General features: G+C 38.9%; 1 protein-coding gene across 2 annotated transcripts in view; it reads right to left on the bottom strand.

Annotated features, from left to right (window-relative positions):
- The window catches only part of DGKI (diacylglycerol kinase iota), a 517,513-nt gene that overhangs the window by 99,355 nt on the left and 395,815 nt on the right, over positions 1 to 22,343 (bottom strand). For both annotated transcript variants that reach the window (XM_027538894.1, XM_027538896.1), the window contains 2 exons: positions 9,911 to 9,990; positions 7,575 to 7,619 (listed from right to left, as the gene is read on the bottom strand). In XM_027538894.1, coding sequence (XP_027394695.1) covers positions 7,575 to 7,619; positions 9,911 to 9,990 — 125 coding nt within the window. The remainder of the gene's footprint in view (positions 1 to 7,574; positions 7,620 to 9,910; positions 9,991 to 22,343) is intronic.

Below are 22,343 nucleotides of genomic sequence, written 5' to 3'. Positions count from 1 at the left end.
CGCAGATTAAGAGAACAAACTTATGGTTACCAGGGGTAAAGGGTAGCGGGAGGATAGACTGGTTATTTGGGATTGACATGTACACACTGCTATATTTAAAATAAAATGCCTTTCCATGAAAAAAAAAAAGAGAAATACCTTAAGAACCTTAACATCAAAGACAAATATATACTGGGATGGATTAAAAGTGGACCAGAAGTTAAGAGGAACAGATTGTCAAAAAGGAAATCATAATAACCCAAAGCCAAGATCTGTCCATTTCTTCACATTCTTGATGGACCCAAACAAATGAGGACCACAGAGGGGATGCAGGTCTTCCGTACTCACATAACTTTTTCAGTTTGTCTATCTGCACCCTCAATTCTCCTAACCAAAAAAGAGGACTAGAAGTGGTAGTGATGTTAGTATGGAGATAATAAAAAACTTGCTGTGACTTTGCCTTAACCAACTCTCATTGCTAACACACTGCGGGTATTATATCAGGCAGACTGTGTCCTCACACAGGACTTGGCACACAGGTAGAGTGGGTGACCCTGGCATTAAGAATCCTGGATTCAGGGTCAGCAGGAGCGTGAACAGCAATGCAGTGCAGGCCAGGAGTCAGACTTGAGCAGGAAACGAGGGAAGTAAGGAAACAAATCGCCCCACCAGGAGGTCAAGGACTGGCCCCCAGGATTTCACGAGGTCATGGAGCCATTGCACAAGGATCCACTCTGACAGGCCTGGCAGCATCCTTGCCACCAAACAGTGACAGCCGGAAGAATGGCCAGACATGTTTGCTTTGTGAACTCCACACGTTAAAGTCAGTATAAAAAGACAATTTCTGATGGAGCCACAAAAGTGCAAAAGCAAGCCCCTTTCCACACTGATTGTAGACACTTCAGAAATGTGATCGTCTGAACGCAGCTACATTTCTGAAGACAGTCACATAATCCCCTGAGTGGTGCCACTAACCACCATGTCAACAGCCTTCAGGACTAGTTTAGGGCTTCTTGTCTTCTCTGTCCTCTCAAACAGCATAACCAAATCAATGATTCATCAAAGAGATAAGATACTTGACTTGCTCATTTTGTGATCTGTTATTTTTCTTCATAGAAATAGTAGGACTTAGATGAATGCGACCGTCATTGCTCTACAGTGTGGGCAGACTGATATAACCCTGGATGTAATTATGCTTTCTATCTCTTAAAACTGCATGCTCTTTAAATGAGTAATATTAACAAATACTGCTAATTCCCCAAACTCCTGATAGGTGAATTTTCTCTTTTGACATATTCTAATGGAAAATCTGTTCTCATGCTAAAAACAGAGCATGCACAAAAGCAAACCTGACATTCCTCAGATATATATTTTTGAAAGTCAACTGGCATAAATTATATGTAATTGATAAGGAAATTACCTTAACCACTATCGGGCAAACACACACCAAACTTACTCAATTACTCACTGCTGATTCACACATAATTTCATGATTGTGCAGCCCCATTAAATACTCCAGTAGGTTATCCAATTAAGCAATATTCACCTAGCATTTAACTACACCTGTACTGAGAATGAAATTCTTTTTCTTTCATAAAATTTAGGGAAGATATAAGCAGAAACAAAATAGAAGTCCCTTTGAATTGGGAATTTCTGCTTCATTTAATAATGTCTAGTCAATAATTACTACTTTTAAATTTCTCTTATGTATCCACTCAAATTTCTTCTTTGCTGGTCTTGACATTTCCTGCATCTAACCCATCTACACATTCATTTTTCCCTCTCTTTCCATCACCAGGCCATATAGCAATATCTCTTATCAAATCTACTCCTTTATTACCCATGATTCTTGCAGAAGAAATGTACAGAAATGGGATACCCATTTGCAAAGCCAGTTTTGAAAGATAATGAAATAGTGATGGTGTGGCAGAGGATGGAAATGAGAGATATTCCAAAATTTTCAAGAGCCCTTTTCTGGCGAGAATGTCTTCCATTAACAACAACAACAACAACAATTCTGTGTGTGTATGTATTTGTGTGTGTGTGTGTGTGTGTGAGACAGAGAGAGCTGTCTTGCTTTCACTTGTAATAGCAAACAGAATCTGGCCCCAGGCAAGTCTTACTTTAATTCCCCATTTGAGCCATTTCTGACAGTTTTGATCTAGCACCCAAAAAACAACATTCTTCAAATTCTTTACCTAACTCCTGTCCTTGTCTAAGATAAATTAATTCCCAGGAGGATTCCCATGAACTGGTTTCAACTCCTCCATTCAGACACTTCTAGACTCCAAACCACAAATTAAGGAGGGAGAAACTTCAAAGAGAGGAGGGAGATGAGTAAGGGTAGCCAGTAGCAGAAAAGGAATGAGTCAAATATTTGTTGACACATGCTGTTTGCCCAGCACTAGACAGAGCTCCGATGCACTACAGAACAAACCTATCCTCTAGGAGAAGATTAGGCATGTAAAAAAAAGAGATCAGAGGATGAACAAATGGCTATAGAGTCAGATTTGACCAAGAGTGTTTTCTTATGGGGTCTTCCCTGGTGGCTCAGAGGCTCTAAAGGATGAAAGAACTTTTTGAAATTATTACATCTATAGTGAAATATTCCAACTATTCTGGAGTTATTCTAACTAAATTGATTCTTAAAGAGGAGGAATCACCAGATCCATTTTCACCTATTATTGAGTCCTATTGTATTTATTAGGACTTCTCAGGTGGCGCTAAAGAACCTGCCTGCCAATGCAGGAGATGTTAGTTTGATTCCTGAGTCAGGAAGATTCACTGGAGGAGGGCATGGCAACCCAGTCCAGTATTCTTGCTTGGAGATTCCCATGGACAGAGGAGCCTGGCAGGCCATAGTCCGTGGGGTCACAAAGTGTCAGACACGACTAAAGTGACTGAGCACACACACACACACGTTGTATTTATTAAAACCTCAAATTATTAGCTCATAATAGTTTGAAAACACACTTCTGTGTGCCAACTTCACCCATACATATGGTGAAACCCTGAGTGTCTACAAAACCCCTAACTGTCCCTGGTTCCATTGGGCCAGCGTATCCATAGATAGCTCTTTCTACTCTCCTTTACCTCTTGGTCTCTTGCTGTTCCTCTTTCCCTCTCTTTCCACTTTTTTCATCTAGCACTGTCATTGGCCTTGTCCCCACATGTCCTGAGAGCCATCAGAATGACTCAGGGCTTCTCACACCCTCACAACTGACATTTGGGGATGGATAATTCTGTGGCAGGGAACTGCCCTGTGTATTGTGGCATGTTTCGCAGCTTCCTTGACCTCTACTCAGTAGATTCTGATACTTCCATGTCCCCTAGTCATGACACACAAAAATATTCAAATTGCCCAACTGTCCTATCAGTTCAGTTGCTCAGTCATGTTCAATTCTTTGCAACCCCATGGACTTTACCATGCCAGGCTTTCCTGTCCATTAACAACTCCCAGAGCTTGTTCAAACTCATGTCCATAGTGTTGGTGATGCCATCTCATCCTCTGTCATCCCCTTCTTCTGCCTTCAATCTTTCTCAGCATCAGGGTCTTTTCAAATGAATCAGTTCTCCCCATCAGTAGGCCAAAGTATTGGAGCTTCAGCTTCAACATCAGTCCTTCCAGTGAATATTCAGAACTGATTTCTTTTATGATTGACTGGTTTGATCTCCTTGCAGTCCAAGGGACTCTCAAGAGTCTTCTCTAACACCACAATTCAAAAGCACCAATTCTTCCATGCTCAGCTTTCTTTACGGTACAACTCTTATATCCATACATGACTCCTGGAAAAACCATAGCTTCGACTAGACAGACCTCTGTTGGCAAAGTAATGTCTCTGCTTTTTAATATGCTGTCTGGGTTGGTCTTCCAAGGAGCAACCGTCTTTTAATCTCATGTCCCATATGAGGGACAAATCTCCCTCAGCTGACAATCACTAGGATGTTTGAATCTGCCTCTATTCCTTAGTAACCTTACAACTTGGAGTTTAAAAGAGATATAATTAAGTCCAGGGAGGGAGCAGAGAAGAAATCACTTCACAGTAGGAGGCCTCAAGATGAATCTTATTAAATAGGTAGACAAAGTTCAATTTGCCTATGAATTCTAGCTTATCTGCCAAGCTCAGGAATACCTGAATCTGCTAGCACAATGCATTTTGTTTATCAAGTTATAACTTTACCAGTTACAGGTTACGTGAGCTGCATTAGGATTGGTGGGGGGTGGGCTTTGTGTTTAGACCTCAGAGATGATACAGGCAGGAATTTTCAGCAGGCTACAAATATCCAATATATTCTTGTATAACTTGTAAGGCCTTGTCAGGTTAATACAAGGTGTCATTTTGAGGCTTAGGGCTTTGTTGGCATTTCAGTATGAATTTGGGAAGGGAAGAAACCAAAGCACTTCATTGCTTCAATGGCTAGGAACTGCCATCCAGCTCATTAATAAGGTGTCTCGGGGACTTCACACCTTTCCAAAGCCTGGTTTTTCTCTTGAGTTTTTTTCTAGGCTTAGGAAACAGTCAGCTAAAATCCCAGCTGCAAGTTAGTGAGCCTACAGGAATTTTGCAAGTTTTCAAACTTACTGATGTTTATTCATTCCATGAAAGTTAATTCTTAAGTACATTTACTTCCATCTCATACATAAGAAAGGTCATTAGAAAGCATTTCAGTTGTTCACCTTACAGGTCTTTCTCCTAATCACTCGCTAATCAAAGACCAGAGATGCTGATATTACCAGTTTCTGCTTTAGGAAACAAAAGATCTAGTATTAAATTTCCTGCCAGTTGGTTTGGTCACTTTCTGGATAAAATGAATGGTACCTCTAGCCCATGTATTTTATACGCACAGGAATATATTGGAATCAATCTATGTCATCTCAGCCTCCCCTTAGCATTTGACTTATTTCATCACTTCTGCCTTTTTTGAAATACGTTTCAGTTCTGGCTTTCCTGATACCATCTTCTCCTTGATTTCCAGCTATCCAGCCACTCATCTGTCTCCATGACTCTTACTGACTGATTGTTCTCTTAACCTTGTGTTCTTCTTGACCACTCACTAGACACATATGACATTGAGCTCTTTTCTTTATGAAAACTCTCCCTAAGTGATGTCTAGCCTGATAGGTTCAATGAAGTAGCATTCCTTTGCTGCTGCTGCTTTTGCTAACAACTCTCAAATTTCTGTGTTGAGGAATGAATTTTTCAATGAGCTTTGAAAGCCATACATCCAATTTTCTACTCATCAAAACCTCTTGCATCTAATAGGCAGATCAAAATCATTGCAGCTAAAAGAGAACTCTTTATTCACCCTCCCTCCAACTCATTCCTAGTCCTGTCTGTCTGTGCTTGTAAATCTCAGCCAAATGAGAATGTTTTTATATCCCCCTACTCCTTGTCTTAACCAGCTTTCCGATGCTCTGCTTAGGCAATTTCCTCACCACCTTCTCCCTACTCTCCAGCCATGTTAGTTCAAACATCATTTCCCCTCAGTTAAACTACCTATTTAATGAGCAGATTCTGGGCGTCCCTAGACAACCTTACTCCAGCCTTCTCTTAATACCCAAATGGCTCCTGATTTTTATAACTCTTCAAGGAAGTATGTGGTGCAAAGTAACACCCTGACACTCATCTTTGATCGTTGAATTGGTCATCCTATCTGGTCAGTGCACAAACTTTTGGAAGTGACATTTATAATGCAGAAGTTTTGACACCAGGGTTTGACCTGACTGCAAACAAACAACAAAAACAGGAAGATTTTGACACAGATAAGTACCATTAATCCTTCTGTAGGTTATTATGAACAAATAATAAATAAAATAAATGTCCTTATCACATTTTAGAGTCTCAACCATCCCCTGCTATCTGCAGACTTGTAGAAACACGGCATAAAGAAAACACAGTACAAAATATCCATATATCAAAACTCTCATGCCAAAATGACTACATTGAATAAGTCAGGATAATAAATAAATGCATCATAAAACTAATTAGAGGAAATGTTTGGGATGCTTCGATAAAGCTGCAAAGGTTTAAAATACCATGTGTAACAATCAAAAATTCTAAAAAAAGACTTGAAATCTATGGCTAGCAGTGCCAATCCTTAAAGGGTAGAAATCAACTCGTCTTTAAAAACACTTAAAAAATAAAATGATATCTAGGTAGTGACTCTAGGTAGATATGCAAATAATGGATACAAAAAAGGTTGTGCTCTATCTAGAAAATACAGTGAAATTTGCCTTCTAAGGGTTGGCATTAAAAAAAAAAAAAAAAAAACAGTCCCAGAAGTAGAATTTATTTTCTCATAGTAAACACATCTAAGTGAATTTTTGTCCTTTCTATTGGAGCCAGATGGAGGGCAGGATTCTGGGATAGTGGGGTACTTTCTCTGAGAAATAAACAGACAAAGAAATAAGAACACCAGGGCCACTTCTGTCATCCAGCCTCAGGATAATTAGGCTGCTTTGACTGAGGGCACAGCTATTGACCTCCTGAGGAAGAAAGTTACCTGGAGGCTACAAAGCACAGGGGTCTTTAAATTGTTTTTGCAAAATGACGTTTAACCAGCAGTTTCAGGGGTAGTATAATAGACACCAAAACCCAGAATGAGATGCTACCAGGAATTGCGATTTAGACATTTTAAGTGCTTCTCCCACATGGAAGTATATAGGGTCTAGGAGATTTATTTGGAAGGTGTCACTGGCATCCTGTGTCTTCCACACACCCCTCCCAGTTGGCAAGGGTACTGGGCTTCTCAGGGATAAGGGCTTTTGTGGGACAACTGCGAGCTACTTTGCATGCACCCCTTACAATTTGGTGTGATGCTGTGCACTGGTGTCTGAATCACGCCTGGGAAACCTAACGGGAAGAGGATGGCTTGCAGAGGCCTGTGCTACACAGCAGAGATGGGAAAGTGAGGGAGAGACTGCCCTCCCAGGGAATGTTGGGGCAAAGGCAGCTGAGTGCTCTCCCATGGACTGGAGGTGGGTTACTAGAGAGAGGCAGGCTGGGTTTATTAGATTCTGTCTATGAAACCAGGATGGGACAATCAGATTGCATTTTGGAAAGCTGGTTTGATGGTTGCGGAAGCCCAGAATTTACTCTCTTGTTTGTAAACGAGAAACCCAACTCCTGGTTGCTCCTGCCAGCCATCTTGGATCAGGAAAACATCTTGTCCAGGGGTGAAATTTCACAGAAAAGAGAACAGAGCAGAAAAACCAACAGAAAAATGGAGTTTGAACCGTGGTCAAATGGTACACAAAATTCACCCTGGATCTGAACTTTGTGGTGAGGTAAAGCAAAAGACTCCCCATCAAGCTAGTTTGAGTTGCACTTTCTAGTATTTGTCACTAAAAGCACTTCATTTTATAATCCCTAAAAGATCTGGGAAGACAGCCACAGCCCAAATTTGTGCTAGACTAGAATTGTCCATTTTTCAGGAAAATGCACAAGAATCAAAATGCCAGCTTCAACTTGGCTCTTGGAGTGAATTCTACCCCTCAAGGAAGATGTGGAATCTAATTCAAATGAGACATTAATTGAAAAATGGACTTCTTTTGGCCAGAAGGTAAGAAACAAGGAGAGTCAATTATATGTTACCTGGTAATGAACTCTCTGGGAGCCAGAAGAAACTGACTGCAGGTCCTAATGAGAAAATGGAAAAAAAAAACAAAACATACCCACATATCTTAAGATTATTTTGAACGAGCTGCTTCCACGACTCCATCAACTAAATGCCCAATTTTATATTATTAAACCCATCTGGAAAACATCTTACTCTCCCCAGTCCCTCAAGGTTAAACAATGAAGATAATGCCAAAAATAATAAAAGCACACTAAGTTGGACTGAGAGAAGAAAGGCCGTTTAGCTACTGAAACTTAGAAATCCTAAACAGTGTTTAGAGGTGAGTGGTATAATTTCAAGGATAGAGAAGACCAAAAGTAAAAGACAGGCGATTTTGTTGTAATTAATGGGGGTCATATTTAACTTGCACCTGGACTTTTGGCTTGTGAAATAAGCTGCTTAGGTCCCTTTAGGCGCTTAGGAAGAATTTATTTACCTAAGACCAAAAACATACTGTCATGATAATTGTGTTTATACCAGTAAGTTGCTTGGCAAACAAGATTCCATAGACTCAAAAGAAAATCGCTGACCATCTCTGCATGATCACGAAGTGCAAATTAACAGGACTGAAATTAATGAGGTTTTACTGGAAGATTCTGAGAGCCAGGCTCCCTGTATAAAGTTTTATAACTAAGTCGTTGCCACTGTCCTGTCCTGCAGGCTTCCTTGTTAATGAGCATAGTGATTCTATTTACAGATGTCAGCAATCCTGAGTACCTTTGTCCTCACACCTGCTTCCCACAGGCTTTATCAACTTACTGTCTAAGCCCAAGTTTAAAACTCTACCTCTTTATCTGTGCTTGCTCTTTACTTAAAAAAAAAAAAATCCTACTTTTAGTTGAATATTTGTGCAATGAGCCCAACCGTTAAGCTAATTTTCAATAAAGTCAATTCACCAGTCAAATATTTTGCTATTGTGGGATCTTAAGTTACCCGAGTATTTTATATTAAAAAAGGTTTGTTATCAATTATGATTTTTTTATTACAGGTTTTTTTGAGGGAGGATCTACAATAAAAGAATATTATTTTGGAAAAAAAAAAGAACAATCTACTATATGTTCTGGGATTGATTTGGACCTGAGTCACATGCTAAGAAGTTTACCAACTTTAACATGCTCCAGTTATCTTTGGTAAATGTAGCCAAATTAAGCCACAAATATAAACCCTGTTGACTTTTCTTCTCTCACCCTTATTAACAGTCATAGATCGGCATCTATCTCAAAATATTCTGCATTCCCAATTCCAACTCTATCCGAAACAATGCTGAAGAGAAAAATCAGTAATTAGTACATTACTTTATGCCTTCTACCTGAGTTTATATCCACCAAAAGAAACAGAATCTAATGTTCAAAGCTAAATCTTTTGCAGCCCCAAAGCTGCAAAATTTGAAGGGATTTTAAACACTATACATCTTCTTTATTTGTGATATTTACTTATGTATAATGTGTTGTCTGGAAGAGAGTTGCTCATCTTGGGGTATTTATCAAAATCACCCAATAGCTTTAAAAATAAAAATGTCTTGACCACATCCCCAGAAGTGATTCTAATGTGCATCTTTCACCAAGAAACAAAGATGAAGAAGTGGCTATTTGTGTGTGTGTGTGTGTGTGTGTGTGTGTGTGTGTGTGTGTGTGGTGTGTTTTGCCATTTTCCGGATAAGATACTGAATACTCGTCCTTGAAGTTCTGCAAAAACAACCCATGACCACTGTAGTGAATCTGGGTCCCTGGGCTTTGCAGGTGCAGTTCAAGGGAATGTCACATATGAGACTCCCCTTTCTCTTTCTCAGTGGTAAGACCGGGCTGAGAAAAAAATAGTAGATTATTCCTTTGTATTCTGACACAAATTCTTTTGAGATAGAGATTTTTCTTTCCTGTAGAAGTTACATTAAAAAAATAAACCTAGTTGTCTCTGACTGAAGTTTGTACTAGACACAAAGCATTAAGTAACCACAAATCTCTGTTTCCCTTTATTATTTATCATACCCCTTGAAATTCTGTAGAGTTCAAAAAACACAGGTGAGCTATCTGGCAAGACAAGGACTTCCAAGCAATAGTTATGGATCACACTGGAGCAACATCGTGCTGTTGCTAATCCCATCAACCCTTTCCCATTCCAACCACCTGAGGCAGAGAAACAGTGGGGTGGGGAGGGAGAGGATGCAGTGTATGCTTAAAAGATGAGAAAGACAAGGCCACCATTTTCCCATTTCTCCCCAAATGCCTCATTGTAGAAGTAAATAAAGATGGCTGGTAATTGTAGGCAAAAATGGAAAACTGAGCAGCATAAATAATTGGCTAAAGAAACTCACCTCCTGCAGGCGATCTATGTACATACGGCAAGTCTCCAAATCACAGTCTCCACGCACAACTAGAATGCCCAGTGGGATGGCTGAGGGCAAAGGAAAGAGAAAGTCCAAAATAACATATTTGATTTTTCTATTTTGGCATAAATGCATTTTTTACGGTTGAAAAAGACCTCTCATAAACAATACTGCTTTTTTGGATATTTCACTCTCTCCCAGCACCTCTCCTATGAGCTCAGTCTCTTTACTTATGCAGTTTTCATATTTTTTCCTTGCATGATCCATGTTGCCCCTTGCCACCTGGCCAGCCTTCACTGCACTTTGTCTCAGTGGCCCTGAGGTGAAATATAATGTCATGGAAACTGCAGACTGACAGGGCCAGAGGCTGTTCACAGCCAGCTGCTAATTTATGCCTGCATTTGCAAAAGCCAAGGTACCAGGGAGGAATTAAAAAATCATGATTCTGGACATTTACCCCTTTCCCTCTTAAATGCATGGGATTTAATCTTTCTGTCACTTATTAGTTCCCTAATAAGAGACTCAAGCTACTCAAGGTACTGTTGCTACCTGGTAGCCAATACCAGAACTAAACAGGCAAGAAATACTTAAAAAAAAAAATGCTTCTAGAAGGTTCACAGCTATAAAATCCAATTGATTTTAAAGATGGTCAGTGTAAATGTGGTAGCAGCAGAGCTTCAGAAATCAATGAGGAGAAGCTGTTAGGGGCTTTAAATATCTTTTCTAGGTGGTAGTAAATGTCACAGGATGACTTTAGTAGATAGAAACTCCTACTTTAGATATAGCCATAGGATTGTCTGAAATAATGAAAGTAGTCTCCTTTCCAAAACTTCAAAAAAATGTATGTGTACATTTCTGGTTTTATAAGTATAGTTATATTATTAAACCCATGATTTAAAAAACATTTCAAAATCTTGAATCAACCAACTAGAGATTAACAAGGAGATGACAGGACAGTGGTGTCCACTAAAGATTTTTAAAAACCTTTCACTCATTGAATTTTTAAAGCCTCATCATTGATAAGTAGGTCTGAAAATGCAAAGTGCTAAGACTTTAAAAATGAACCATACAGACAATAAAATACATTTAAACTCATGGGAAAATCTTGAACTCACAAAGTTGTAGAGAAGATACACATATGAAAAATAAGATATGGAACACAGGCTATGGTAAATGCATGAACTTAAGTCACTTGAAGACTAGGCGACAGGGACTAATTCTTGCCTGGAGGGTAGGTTTTAGGCTCTCTGAAGGATATGGAGCCCCATTGGTCTTTTAGAGAAGCAAGAGTGGTCTAGAGAAAAAGAAATAGAATTTGTTTCTCAACATTACCCCTAGATTGGCTCCTTAGGAAGGTCAATACCACTGTCTCATACCTCTAGGTTCCCAAAGTGCTACACAATTAAACTAGAAGACATCCATCACCCTGTAGAGCTATGTAAGCCTATGAATCAGTACGGACTCTCTCACCACAGGAATAAGACTTATTTCCTTTACAACCCCAATATCTGGTAGATATGTAATAAAACTTTGTTTTTTTCATACAAAGGTGTGGAGGGAGGAGGAAGACAAGCTTAGAGCCTGTGCAAGTGTGAAAGAGAAAGTGTGTCTTTAAGAACTAAGTCTATACAGGCTAGACAAAAAAGGGATTCAGAAGTGAGAGTAGGCAGTGTGCATTAGGTTGGAGCTTGCCTTTGTCTATTCTTCCAGAAGCTAAGCAGGAGAATGGTAAGCAAGTACGTGAGGAAGCATGCAACTGTCATATGTTTGGGGGAACAATAATCTGGGAAAATACTTTTTCCTCTCTCTCTCTCTTTCTTTTTTTTTTTTTTTTGTATATAGCTAGAAATTTCCAAAAAAAGTCTTCAGTATGGCAATCATGCATATTTGAAAGGAATGAAAGGGAAATTCAATAAAGAGATTCCTAAAAGTAGTGACTGACGTAATTATCCTCAACTAGACTACTCAATAGGTTCAAATAAGGAGATCTAGTTAAGTAAGAGAAGAATAAGGATTTCTAATCTTTGATGAATGAGGAGGAAAACCTAGAATTTTGGCCTAGAAAGTAAATCACAGATTGTGGGAACAGAATACAACTATACTTATCATGAGAGTCCATATCTGAATCTTGTTTAATGAAATTTTCTCTTAATTTCAAACGTGCAAATGCAGAGACATAAAATTCCATTAACATTTACCTATTTACTTAAATGAGGAGGCATCTTATATGGGAATGCAGGAATTTGGTCAACACCTCGGATCTCCTTCTTAATACCAATGCTTGGAGTTAGTCTGGTCGTTAATTCAATATACTTGGTAGAAGATACTTTAAAGTACACTTAAAGATTGGACATTCTAGACCCAAAATAATGAATGTCTAGGAAAAAGTTTGCAAAGATGTGTCATTCATTTCTACTGAGTATAAAATCAGCAACTTTGCTGATTCCTCAAGAAGCTAATTAAGAGAAATTTGATTGATATTAGCTATTCAATTAGGATTAAAAAAAGGAAAAAGGCATCCTATATCACAATTTCATAGTACGATTACTGGCATTTGTTGTCAAATTTATCCTATGAAAGTACTACTGTGCACTAGAAAGAATTTATGGTCATTCTCTCTTGGATTCATAGCCCAGTGCTCTGGTCTTACAAATGACTCATGTTAGCTGTTTTGTCTTGAAACTTAATTCCTTTGATCCTTTGATCTTAGACAGCATATTAAAAAGCAGAGACATAACTTTGCCAACAAAGCTCTGTCTAGTCAAAGCTGTGGTTTTTCCAGTGGTTATGTATGGATGTGAGAGTTGAACTATAAAGAAAGCTGAGTGCTGAAGAATTGATGCTTTTGAACTGTGGTGTTGGAGAAGACTCTTGAGAGTCCCTTAGACTTCAAGGAGATCCAACCAGTCCATCCTAAAGAAAATCAGTCCTGAATATTCATTGGAAGGACTGATGCTGAAGCTGAAACTCCAATACTTTGGCCACCACATGTGAAGAACTGACTCATTTGAAAGACCCTGATGCTGGGAAAGACTGAAGGAGGAGAAGGGGATGACAGAAGATGAGATGGTTGGATGGCATCACTGACTCGATGGACATGAGTTTGAGTAATCTTGGGAAGCCTGGTGTCCATGGAGTCACAAAGAGTCAGACATGACTGAGCGACTGAACTGAACTGAACTTGATCCTTGGATTGAAGGCTATAGGATTTAGAATAGGTATCTTCTAGGATTGGGGGAAGATTAAATGCAATACTATATTCAAAAATAATATCCAGAACATCAACATTAGTTCTTCTTCACTCCCTTTACTAACTTTTGAGCCTCTTGAGCTAGAAAATTGGATAAACCAAAAATCTATTTTTCAATGTATCGTGTCACAAGGATTAGCTGGTAGTAGTTCTGTAAGTTATATTCTGCTGATTTAAAACTAACTTTTACTCTTTGATGGAAAAGATAACTGTAGTACAAAAATACTGTAATCTGACACTTCTGTTTGAGGCTTTAAATGGTGAAGAGAAACCAGAAACTTGTGTAAAATTACCACCTTCCTTTTACACTGCTGACAACCAACTGGCCAAACCTCAGTGAAGCTTCCTTCATTTAATTGGGAGCAGTGAGAATACTTCTCACCCAAGCATTAGCATTACTATTCCTGATCTTGATGATTCATCTTATTTTAGTGTTAGAGATTTTATTTGACTGCAATAAGCATCAGCCAATACTCAACCTACATAATGGAACTTTTATTGCAGGGCTCAAATGGAATTTACAAGTTCTAACTAAGCAATAAAGAACAAGCTGGTTTCTATGTTAAGAAGGCAGATTTAACACATACTTACTTCTCTTGTGCCAGAAACACTACTAAATTACAGCACATGCATTTTAAAAAAGATATAAACCAACAAAGAGAGAGAGTGAGGAGAAAATGGCAATGGATAAAGCACATGGAAAACTCATAACTGACTCAAAGGCCCTAGACAGTCTAATTCTAAACTATACGTGGGGGTGGATAAGAACCAACACAATTTATACTGTAAAACCGTCAGAAGATGCGCTACCCAGAAACATCATTTGCAGTTAAAATAAGAATCACTGGATATTAAATCACTAGATTCTACCACCTACTCTTGGTTAGGTGTAGTTACTTTATAGAAAATGGGGATTAACTAATCATCTACAGAATGCAGAGATACCCAACTTGTTCCTCTCACTAGACTTTCCAGAAAGCTTGCAGCCAGACCACACATTCTTAGAAAGAGATCTGAAGAGTCTTCTCTGGGGAATCCTCAGAGAGTTAAGAGAGAATATTCCCTCCATGAAATATAAATATGATTATATTAAAAGATTATATGAAGAAGAAAATGGGTCATTATTCAGAGAACAAATAGGTCCTTGAAACTTGATAGAATGGAGTTTAATAGAAGGGTTAGAAGATGAAGTTAAAGAAATCTTTACAAAAGAAGAGCAGAAATAAAAGGAGGCATAAGAAAAGGTAAGGAAAATAAGACTGACCCAGTGGTCCAACTTTCCAATGACAGGAGTTCCAAAAATCAGAAATAGAAGTAATTATCAGAAACAAACAAAAAATCAAGACTATTTCTTAGAACTGAAGAACAGCAGTTTCCAACTTGAACTGCCCAACAAGCACAATAACTAAAGGACAACAGGAAGACATTTTACTTTGAAATTTAAGAATATTGGGAACAAAGAGAGGGGTCTACAAATTTCCAAAGAGGAAAAATTAGACGGCAAAGAAAATGGGGATTAGACAGTTTTAAACTTCTCAAAGGCAACTGCACAGTCACAGAAGCAAGGAAGCAATGGATTCAGAATTCTACGACTTTTACACATAATTCAAAACACCAAACAAGTTCAAGGACTGAATAAAGGACATACCCTCCACTAAAAAGTTACTGCAGAACTTGCACCAACAAAAGTTGAATTTGGAACAAGAATGAGGAATGCATGGGATATAATGGGGAATCTAACAAAGAAAAAAAAAAAAACCCTCCAAGGAGATGGGGCTAGAAGATTCTAGGGTGACAGATATATTGGAGCACAGTGACTTAATAGGACGAGATGTAGAGAGCCGTCATCACCGAGTCTCACCATCACAGGAGAGTTATTTTTCAACCTAAGGACAGAATGTCTAAGTGAGTCTGAGCCAGTTTTCAATCACCCCAAGATTTACTCTGCCTTAACCTGTTCTTGAGAGCAACAGTTAGGTCTTGGTGAAGGAGAAAAATTCAAAGAAGTCCATCCCTTATAACGACAGTTCCACATGATAGCTAGAACCCACCCTAACACCTTACCAAATGCTTTCCAGAATGCAATCATGACCTTGTCCATTAAACCTCACAGAATGGGTGCACAGGTACTCTTGGGGAAGCTGAAAAGTGTTAGTCGCTCAATTGTGTCCAACTCTTTGTGATCCCATGGATTATGGCTCCTCTGTCCATGAATTTCTCCAGGCAAGAATACTGGAGTGGGTAGCCATTCCTTTCTCCAGGGGATCCTCCCAGATATCGAACCCAGGTCTCTTGCACTATTACCATCCGAGCCACCAGGGTAACTGAAGCCAGACACTATTCCTGAGATTCTTTCCTGATCTTGACAGCCTTCATCTAAAAGTGAAAGCATCATCACTTCCTTGCTCAGGGAGGTTTAAGATTGCTACTTGATTTTTCAAAACTGCTGTATCTGAATGAGGAATGCATATATTGATGGTAAATACATACGTATGAAGAAAATGGCAAGTAGAGAAGTCAGCATACTGGGATTATCTTGGTAGAAGAGGGATAAGGTGAGGTATTTGTTCTGCTTCTTAATCTTAGTGGGAGGTACATGAATGCCCATTTATTATTAATCTTTAAGTCTATGCATTATATACACATACATATGTGTGTGTATATATATATATATATATATATATATGTATACGGGTATAGGTGTATATACATGTATATATACATGTATATGAACATTTATGAACAGAACAAGTATGTGTATGTGTGTTTATGTATATTTCTGTATACAGTATCTCAGAATTGAAAATAAGAAATACAACCTATCTGTGGCAATTGATTTTACTGATAGTGGTGCCAGAGTTCACTGTATATTCTCTGCAATGTTTTCTGTGAATTAAAAAAAATTCTATATTAGTATCAAATAGGAAAAAGTAGAGAAGTCATCAAAAGCCCCCAAATGAAACCTACTGTTGCAATCCACCTCTAGTAATGGACACCAGGCACATTGAGCAGTCATGACTTCATGGCTCATCATGGCATGTGTATTTGTTTGTGGGTGTGTTTATATAATAAGCAGCAGGATTACCTTGCTGCATTATCTGGGCCTCAGAAGTCTTTAGAGAAGCCGTGTCCAACAGACCTGTCTGTATGTGCAATACAGGAGCCACGAGCCACATATCAAACTAAGTCCTTGAAATGTGGCTTGCGTGACTGAGAAACTGAATTTTTATCTTATGCAATTAAAGTTTAAATAAACATATGTGGCTAATGAGCATTATGGTTTGTTCTCTGTGGTACCAAAAAGATGAATGTCCTTAGTACCAGATGTAATATATGTCAAAACCATCCATGTGTTAATCATTCCAACCAATACAATATTGTAAAGTTAAAATAAAATAAAATAAAAAAAAGAAAGAGAAAAAAAAAAATCCAGCAAACAAAACTTCTTTGGTCTTTGCCCCTGCCTAGCTGGATCCAGTGTGCTTCCTAATTTCTAGCAGTAGTATTCCTTGGTTGACTGAGGACAAATTTATTTCCCTTACTCTATATCCTACCTTTCTTAAACAACTTCTCTGACTCTCCTTCTACCAAAATATACTTTCAGATCCTTCTTGGCACTTTAGTATAAATGAATAACAATTAACTAAAGGGTTAATCCTTTAAGAACCATCTGAGTTGTAACATGTTTGAAACCTAAGCTAACACTATTGTCATAAACTGAATGATTGTGGCCCCCAAATTCACATGTTGAGGTCCTAACCCTGATATGATGGTAACTGGAAATGTGCCTTCTTTGGGAAGTAATTAGAGTTAGATGGGGTCATGAAAGTGGGGCCTTCATGATGGAATTAGTGCCCTTGGAAGAAGAGATGCCACAGAGCACTCGCATGCTCGCTCTCTCCCACTTTGGGAACACAGCATGAACCCAGCAGTCTACAAGCCGGGAGGAGTGCTCTTACCAGAAAACAAATCGGCCAAATCAACCAAGTCCTTGATCATAGACTTTCCAGCCTCCGGGACTGAGAGAAAATAGATCTCCATTGTTTAAGTCACCAGGCTAATATTTTGTTACAGCAACCCAAGCAGACTAAGACAATGATAAAACTATGACAAATACAGGTACAGAAACAGGGAAGATTGTCAAGTTGACTGGTGATTCTCAGCCCTGAGAAAATTATACTACCAAGTACCTCTCTATAGCTAAAACACAAGCACTACCCTGGCTTCCTTCTCAGGCTTCACCATGGCCCCCATTAACCTCCTTTCCCTATCTCTGCTTGTTTAAATGCCTCATAATCCAGAAGGTGATTAAATTAATTGGTTGAGAAATCCATTATATATTTCATATCACATGCTCTCAATTTTATGTCTGAAATAAAATGCCAACAGTTCATGATAATTAATTTTGTCTTCTACAGTTGAAGTTAGGACTACCTGAAGTCATTATGCAAATTTATGTCAAGTAGTGAATAAATTAACACCATTCATCTTTAACAAATTCAAAATTTTCTAGCAACCAGTACACAAGTATACTCTTTTATCTATAAGAAACTTCTAAAGTATATATGCACTAAAAGAAAATATATGAAATATTGTTTCTAAAATATATATTTCAGCACAATTGATGAACAGAGTCAGGAAATAAATCTGATTTAGGCTCAGATATCTATATATGGAACTGAACTGCCCAAAACATTGAAAACCAAAGTTCTTAGAGGCAATCACATAGAAAATTCCTATAGTTTTCAGAAAACTTATAAAATATTTTTCAGAGTCAGAGTGTGTGTGTACATATGTTAGTCACTCAGTTGGTCCAACTCTATGCAACCACAGGGACTGTAGCCTACCAGGCCTCTCTGTCCATGGGATTCTCCAGACAAGAATACTGGAGTGGATTGTCATGCCCTCCTCCAGGGGATCTTTCCAAGCCAGGTCCCCTGCACTGTAGGTGGATTCTTTAACATATGAGCCACCTTAAGAAAACTTGAAAAACATTTTTAAAGAGTCAGAAATATAATGCAAAAGACAACCCAATTGTTTCCTCAAGACAATAAGTTATTTGATTGAAGACAAAAGATCCTTGGGGATCAAGTCTTAAATGAACACCCCTCCCCACTCCCCAAGATCTCTGTAGCCATTTTATTCTGGTACCACCACAGAAGTGTGAGCAAACTGAATTAAGGTTGGTGAATTCACAATGTACAGGAATCTGAGGTGAACAAAACTGCAAACTTCATGAGTTCTCATATGCAAAACTCTCCTGCTGGACTGAGTGAGGAGTGGTCATCCTCACCTCACCCAGCTGTTCTGAACCTCAGCCTGGTGGTTCAGAGAAGCAACCATGATAGCAGGAGGAGGGTGGCTGAAGTCATTCGTTTTCTTCTCTTAGTGAATCCTATCTCCACCTTTGGACTAGCCAGCTGTGCCAGAACAGGCTTTGTGCATATGTATATTCTGGGAGCATACTCTAAACCATAGTATATTTAAAGCTATACCTAGATAGCATATTTAAAAAGCAGAGACATTACTTTACAACAATGGTCCGTATAGTCAAAGCTATGGTCTTTCCAGTCGTCACATACTGATGTGAGAGTTAGACCATAAAGAAGGCTGAGCATTGAAGAATTGGTGCTTTCGAACTGTGGTGCTGGAGAAGACTCTTGAGAGCCCCTTGGGACTGCAAGGAGATCAAACCAGTCAATCCTAAAGGAAATCAACCCTGACTATTTATTGGATGGACTAATGCTGAAGCTGAAGCTTCAATATTCTGGCCACCTGATGTGAAGAGTTGATGCACTGGAAAAGATCTTGATGTTGGGAAGGACTGAGGGCAGGAGGAGAAGGGGGCAAGAGGATGAGATGGTTGGATGGCATCACTGACTCAATGGACATGAGTCTGAGCAAACTCCAGGAGATAGTGAAGGACAGAGTAGCCTGGCATGCTGCAGTCCATGAGGTCGAAAAGAGTCAGACATGACTGAGCGACTGAACAACAAAAGAGGAAAAAGACAGTAATGATTATGTGATACAAAGAAGGAGAAACAAGAATGGGAAGAGGAAGAAAAGGAAGAGCAGGGTGGGAAGGAGCCGGAGGAGGAGAAGACAAGGTACTGAACACAAGCCATGTACTTGTTTTATGGTGTTATTTAATCTTTACCACAATCCCAAGAGGTGGATATCACTAGTCCAATTTCTAAAATGAGGAAACCTAGTCTCAGGAAGATGAGGTAACATGCCCTGAAAGGTCACGGCTTCCACATAGAGCACCCGGGTTTCATCCCAGGCTTCTCTGACCAGAGAGCCCATCTCCTGTATTATCCCTCCTTCTTATTAATCCTGGGCCTCACAGGTGATGGAGTCTCTCCTTTCAACACTGAGTTCAGAGCAGTGAAGCCAGAAACTGGTGACAGGCTGACCGAGGAGTGAGGGCAGAATGACAAGTCCTGTACCCAGAGCTACACAAGAACCAGGGAAAGGCTGTGACACTCCGGAAGCAAGGCCAAAGTGAGCAATTTCAGCCTGGGACAAAGGGGTATGGCCCTGAGACTCAGAAACTATGAGTCAAGACACACACATGCTTCCTAAACACACCTGGCAGGGGTGGGATCACTTTTAAAGACATGCCATTCCCTTCCCCTTTTTACTTTTAAAAGACACGCCATTCCCTTCCCTTCCCAATAGGCCAGCTTCTGAGACTGTGGTAAGTCAAGCTGTTGAAAAGTTCTAACCATATCTGCAATGTAAGAGTCACCAAGTTAAACTCTTTCTTACTTTATAAAGAACTACATGCTACTAAAATATTGTGAGCAGGATTATGGGGGCAGTAGAGGCAGCAAGAGTATATCTGACTTTAATCGGAATCATTATGGACAATCATGTGATTTGTGTTGCTATTAAAATGACTGCATTAGAATTTCCCATACGGAGCTGATGAGCTAATTGACAGCATAAACTAAATGTGAAACCATGTTCTCAACTGAAGTGGAAAAAGTTTATTATGTCAGATGCACAAGATATTAAAAATATTTCCCTCAGATTTTTGATAGAGCATTTACTTAACATTAGTTTTGGGTTGTCAACATTTGATATCATTAATCTGGTAGTTTTTGCTAGGATAGGTTTAAACTACATTAAAACATTCATTTTAATGTTTTTTTATTCTTGGTAAATAACTAATTAGAAAAATCAGAATGGCAGATGTTTTTGATCATTCTGAGTGCTCAATGAACTTATCTTGTCCTTGGTATCATGGTACCTGGGTCATGGTGAGGATTAAAGATGTCAGTGTCTGCAGAACACAGTATCTGTGATTCAATTCTATATTCATTCCTATAAGCCTTATTAAATTCATGGATTTCTTCTAATTCCATATCAACATGTACCAGCCATTCATAAAGTCACTTTCAGCAGATCAAAGGTAGTGACTTCTACAGCAGATGATATTGTACCAAAGCTTCTAAAGGCCAAGCCTAAACCACAGCATATAAATAAAAGAATCAACCAAACCTGCAAGGAATCACAGCTGGCTGCTTTACGACACAAGCAAAGACCCTTGGAGTCAAAGCAAGAAAGAGCCACCTTTGCCACAAAATCCACATGAAACTGTTACTGAGATTTATTAAAGGGAGAAACTGCACAGCAGCTAATTCATTCCCTGCAAGATACTGTGATGTGTTCAACAAGGTATCACGATGGAAAGAAAGGGCTGAAAGCTCAGCATTTAAAAAGAAAGAAAGGATTTAATTATCTGACACATGAGCAATTATAGTGCAATTCCTGTTCAAACAGAGTTGTAGCTAAAGGAGCTATTTACCCATTCAAATCACAAACAAAGGTATCTTCAATGGGATCACTAAAAGAAGGTGTGAGACCTTAGGGAAAAGCGTCTCAGAAACTGCAAAGGTTTACAAAGAAGGGATTTTAAGCTCTAAATATATGCAGAAAAATAATAGAATTGCAAAGGCTCTGTTAAGGCTCAATAAAAAGGTTGCTGCTTTCTGAAAAGGACAATAAATGTAACAACGGGGTTAAAAATTTGTAAAACAGAAACACATTCCGAATTTTATGGGCAAAACCATCAAATACACAGATAATCTTAAAATGAACATAGTTTATGCTAACACTCTTCAGAGATACACTTTTAAAAGGCTGACATTCCCTTAAGCATTAATTTTAGGTTTACTGACATAATCAATACAGTTTGTCAAAGCTTTGCTATCTTTCCATCAGTTTATAAGCAGTTTTAAAAAGGCCCTGATGCTGGGAAAAATTGAGGGCAGGAGGAGAAGGGGGTGGCAGAGGATGAGATGGTTAGATAGCATCACGGATGCAGTGGACATGAGTTTGAGCAAACTCTGGGAGATAGTGAAGGGCAGAGGAGCTGGCATGCTGCAGCAGTCCATGGGGTCACAAAGAGTCAGACACAACTGAGCAACACAAAAACAACAGAATGCAGTCTTCAGAGGCAAATAGTCTGAAAAAGAAATTTTTCCCTAGAAAATAAGATAGGAGTGAAGCCAGGTAAGCTTGGGTTTGGTAGTTATATTTTATAATAGAAATAACATCAAAAGCATGATCCATAATAGAAAAAGTTGATGACTTGGACTCAAAACAAAAACTTCTGCTCTGTGAAAGGCACTGTTAAGAAAACAAAAAGACAAGACAGAGTGGAGAAAAATATTGGCAAAACACATACCTGATAAAAGACCAGCATTCAAAATATGCAAAAAACTCTTAAAACTCAACAATAAGGGAGTCAATTAAAAAGTGGACAAAAGATCTGAACTGACATCTCACCTAACAGGATGCACAGATGACAAATAAGCATATGAAAAATGTGTTTAAGGTAGTATGTTATGGTTGTTGATTAGTCGCTAAGTTATGTCTGACTCTTTTGCAATCCCATGGACTGTAGCCCACCAGGCTCCTTTGTCCATGGGTTTTCCCAGGCAAAAATATTGGAGTCGGTTGTCATTTCCAGGGTATCTTCCTGTCCTGAAGAATGAACCAACATCTCCAAACCTTCCGCATTGCAGGCAGATTTTTACTGCTAAACCACTGGGCTTTCCGTTCATATGTTATGAGAGAACTGAAAATTAAAACAACAATGTGACCCTATTACACATCTACTATGACAGATAATGGAGAAGCCAACGGCACCCCACTCCAGTA

Source organism: Bos indicus x Bos taurus, chromosome 4, assembly GCF_003369695.1.
Source record: "Bos indicus x Bos taurus breed Angus x Brahman F1 hybrid chromosome 4, Bos_hybrid_MaternalHap_v2.0, whole genome shotgun sequence".
NCBI classification, from domain to species: domain Eukaryota; kingdom Metazoa; phylum Chordata; class Mammalia; order Artiodactyla; family Bovidae; genus Bos; species Bos indicus x Bos taurus.
This window is presented reverse-complemented; position numbering and strand designations above follow the sequence as displayed.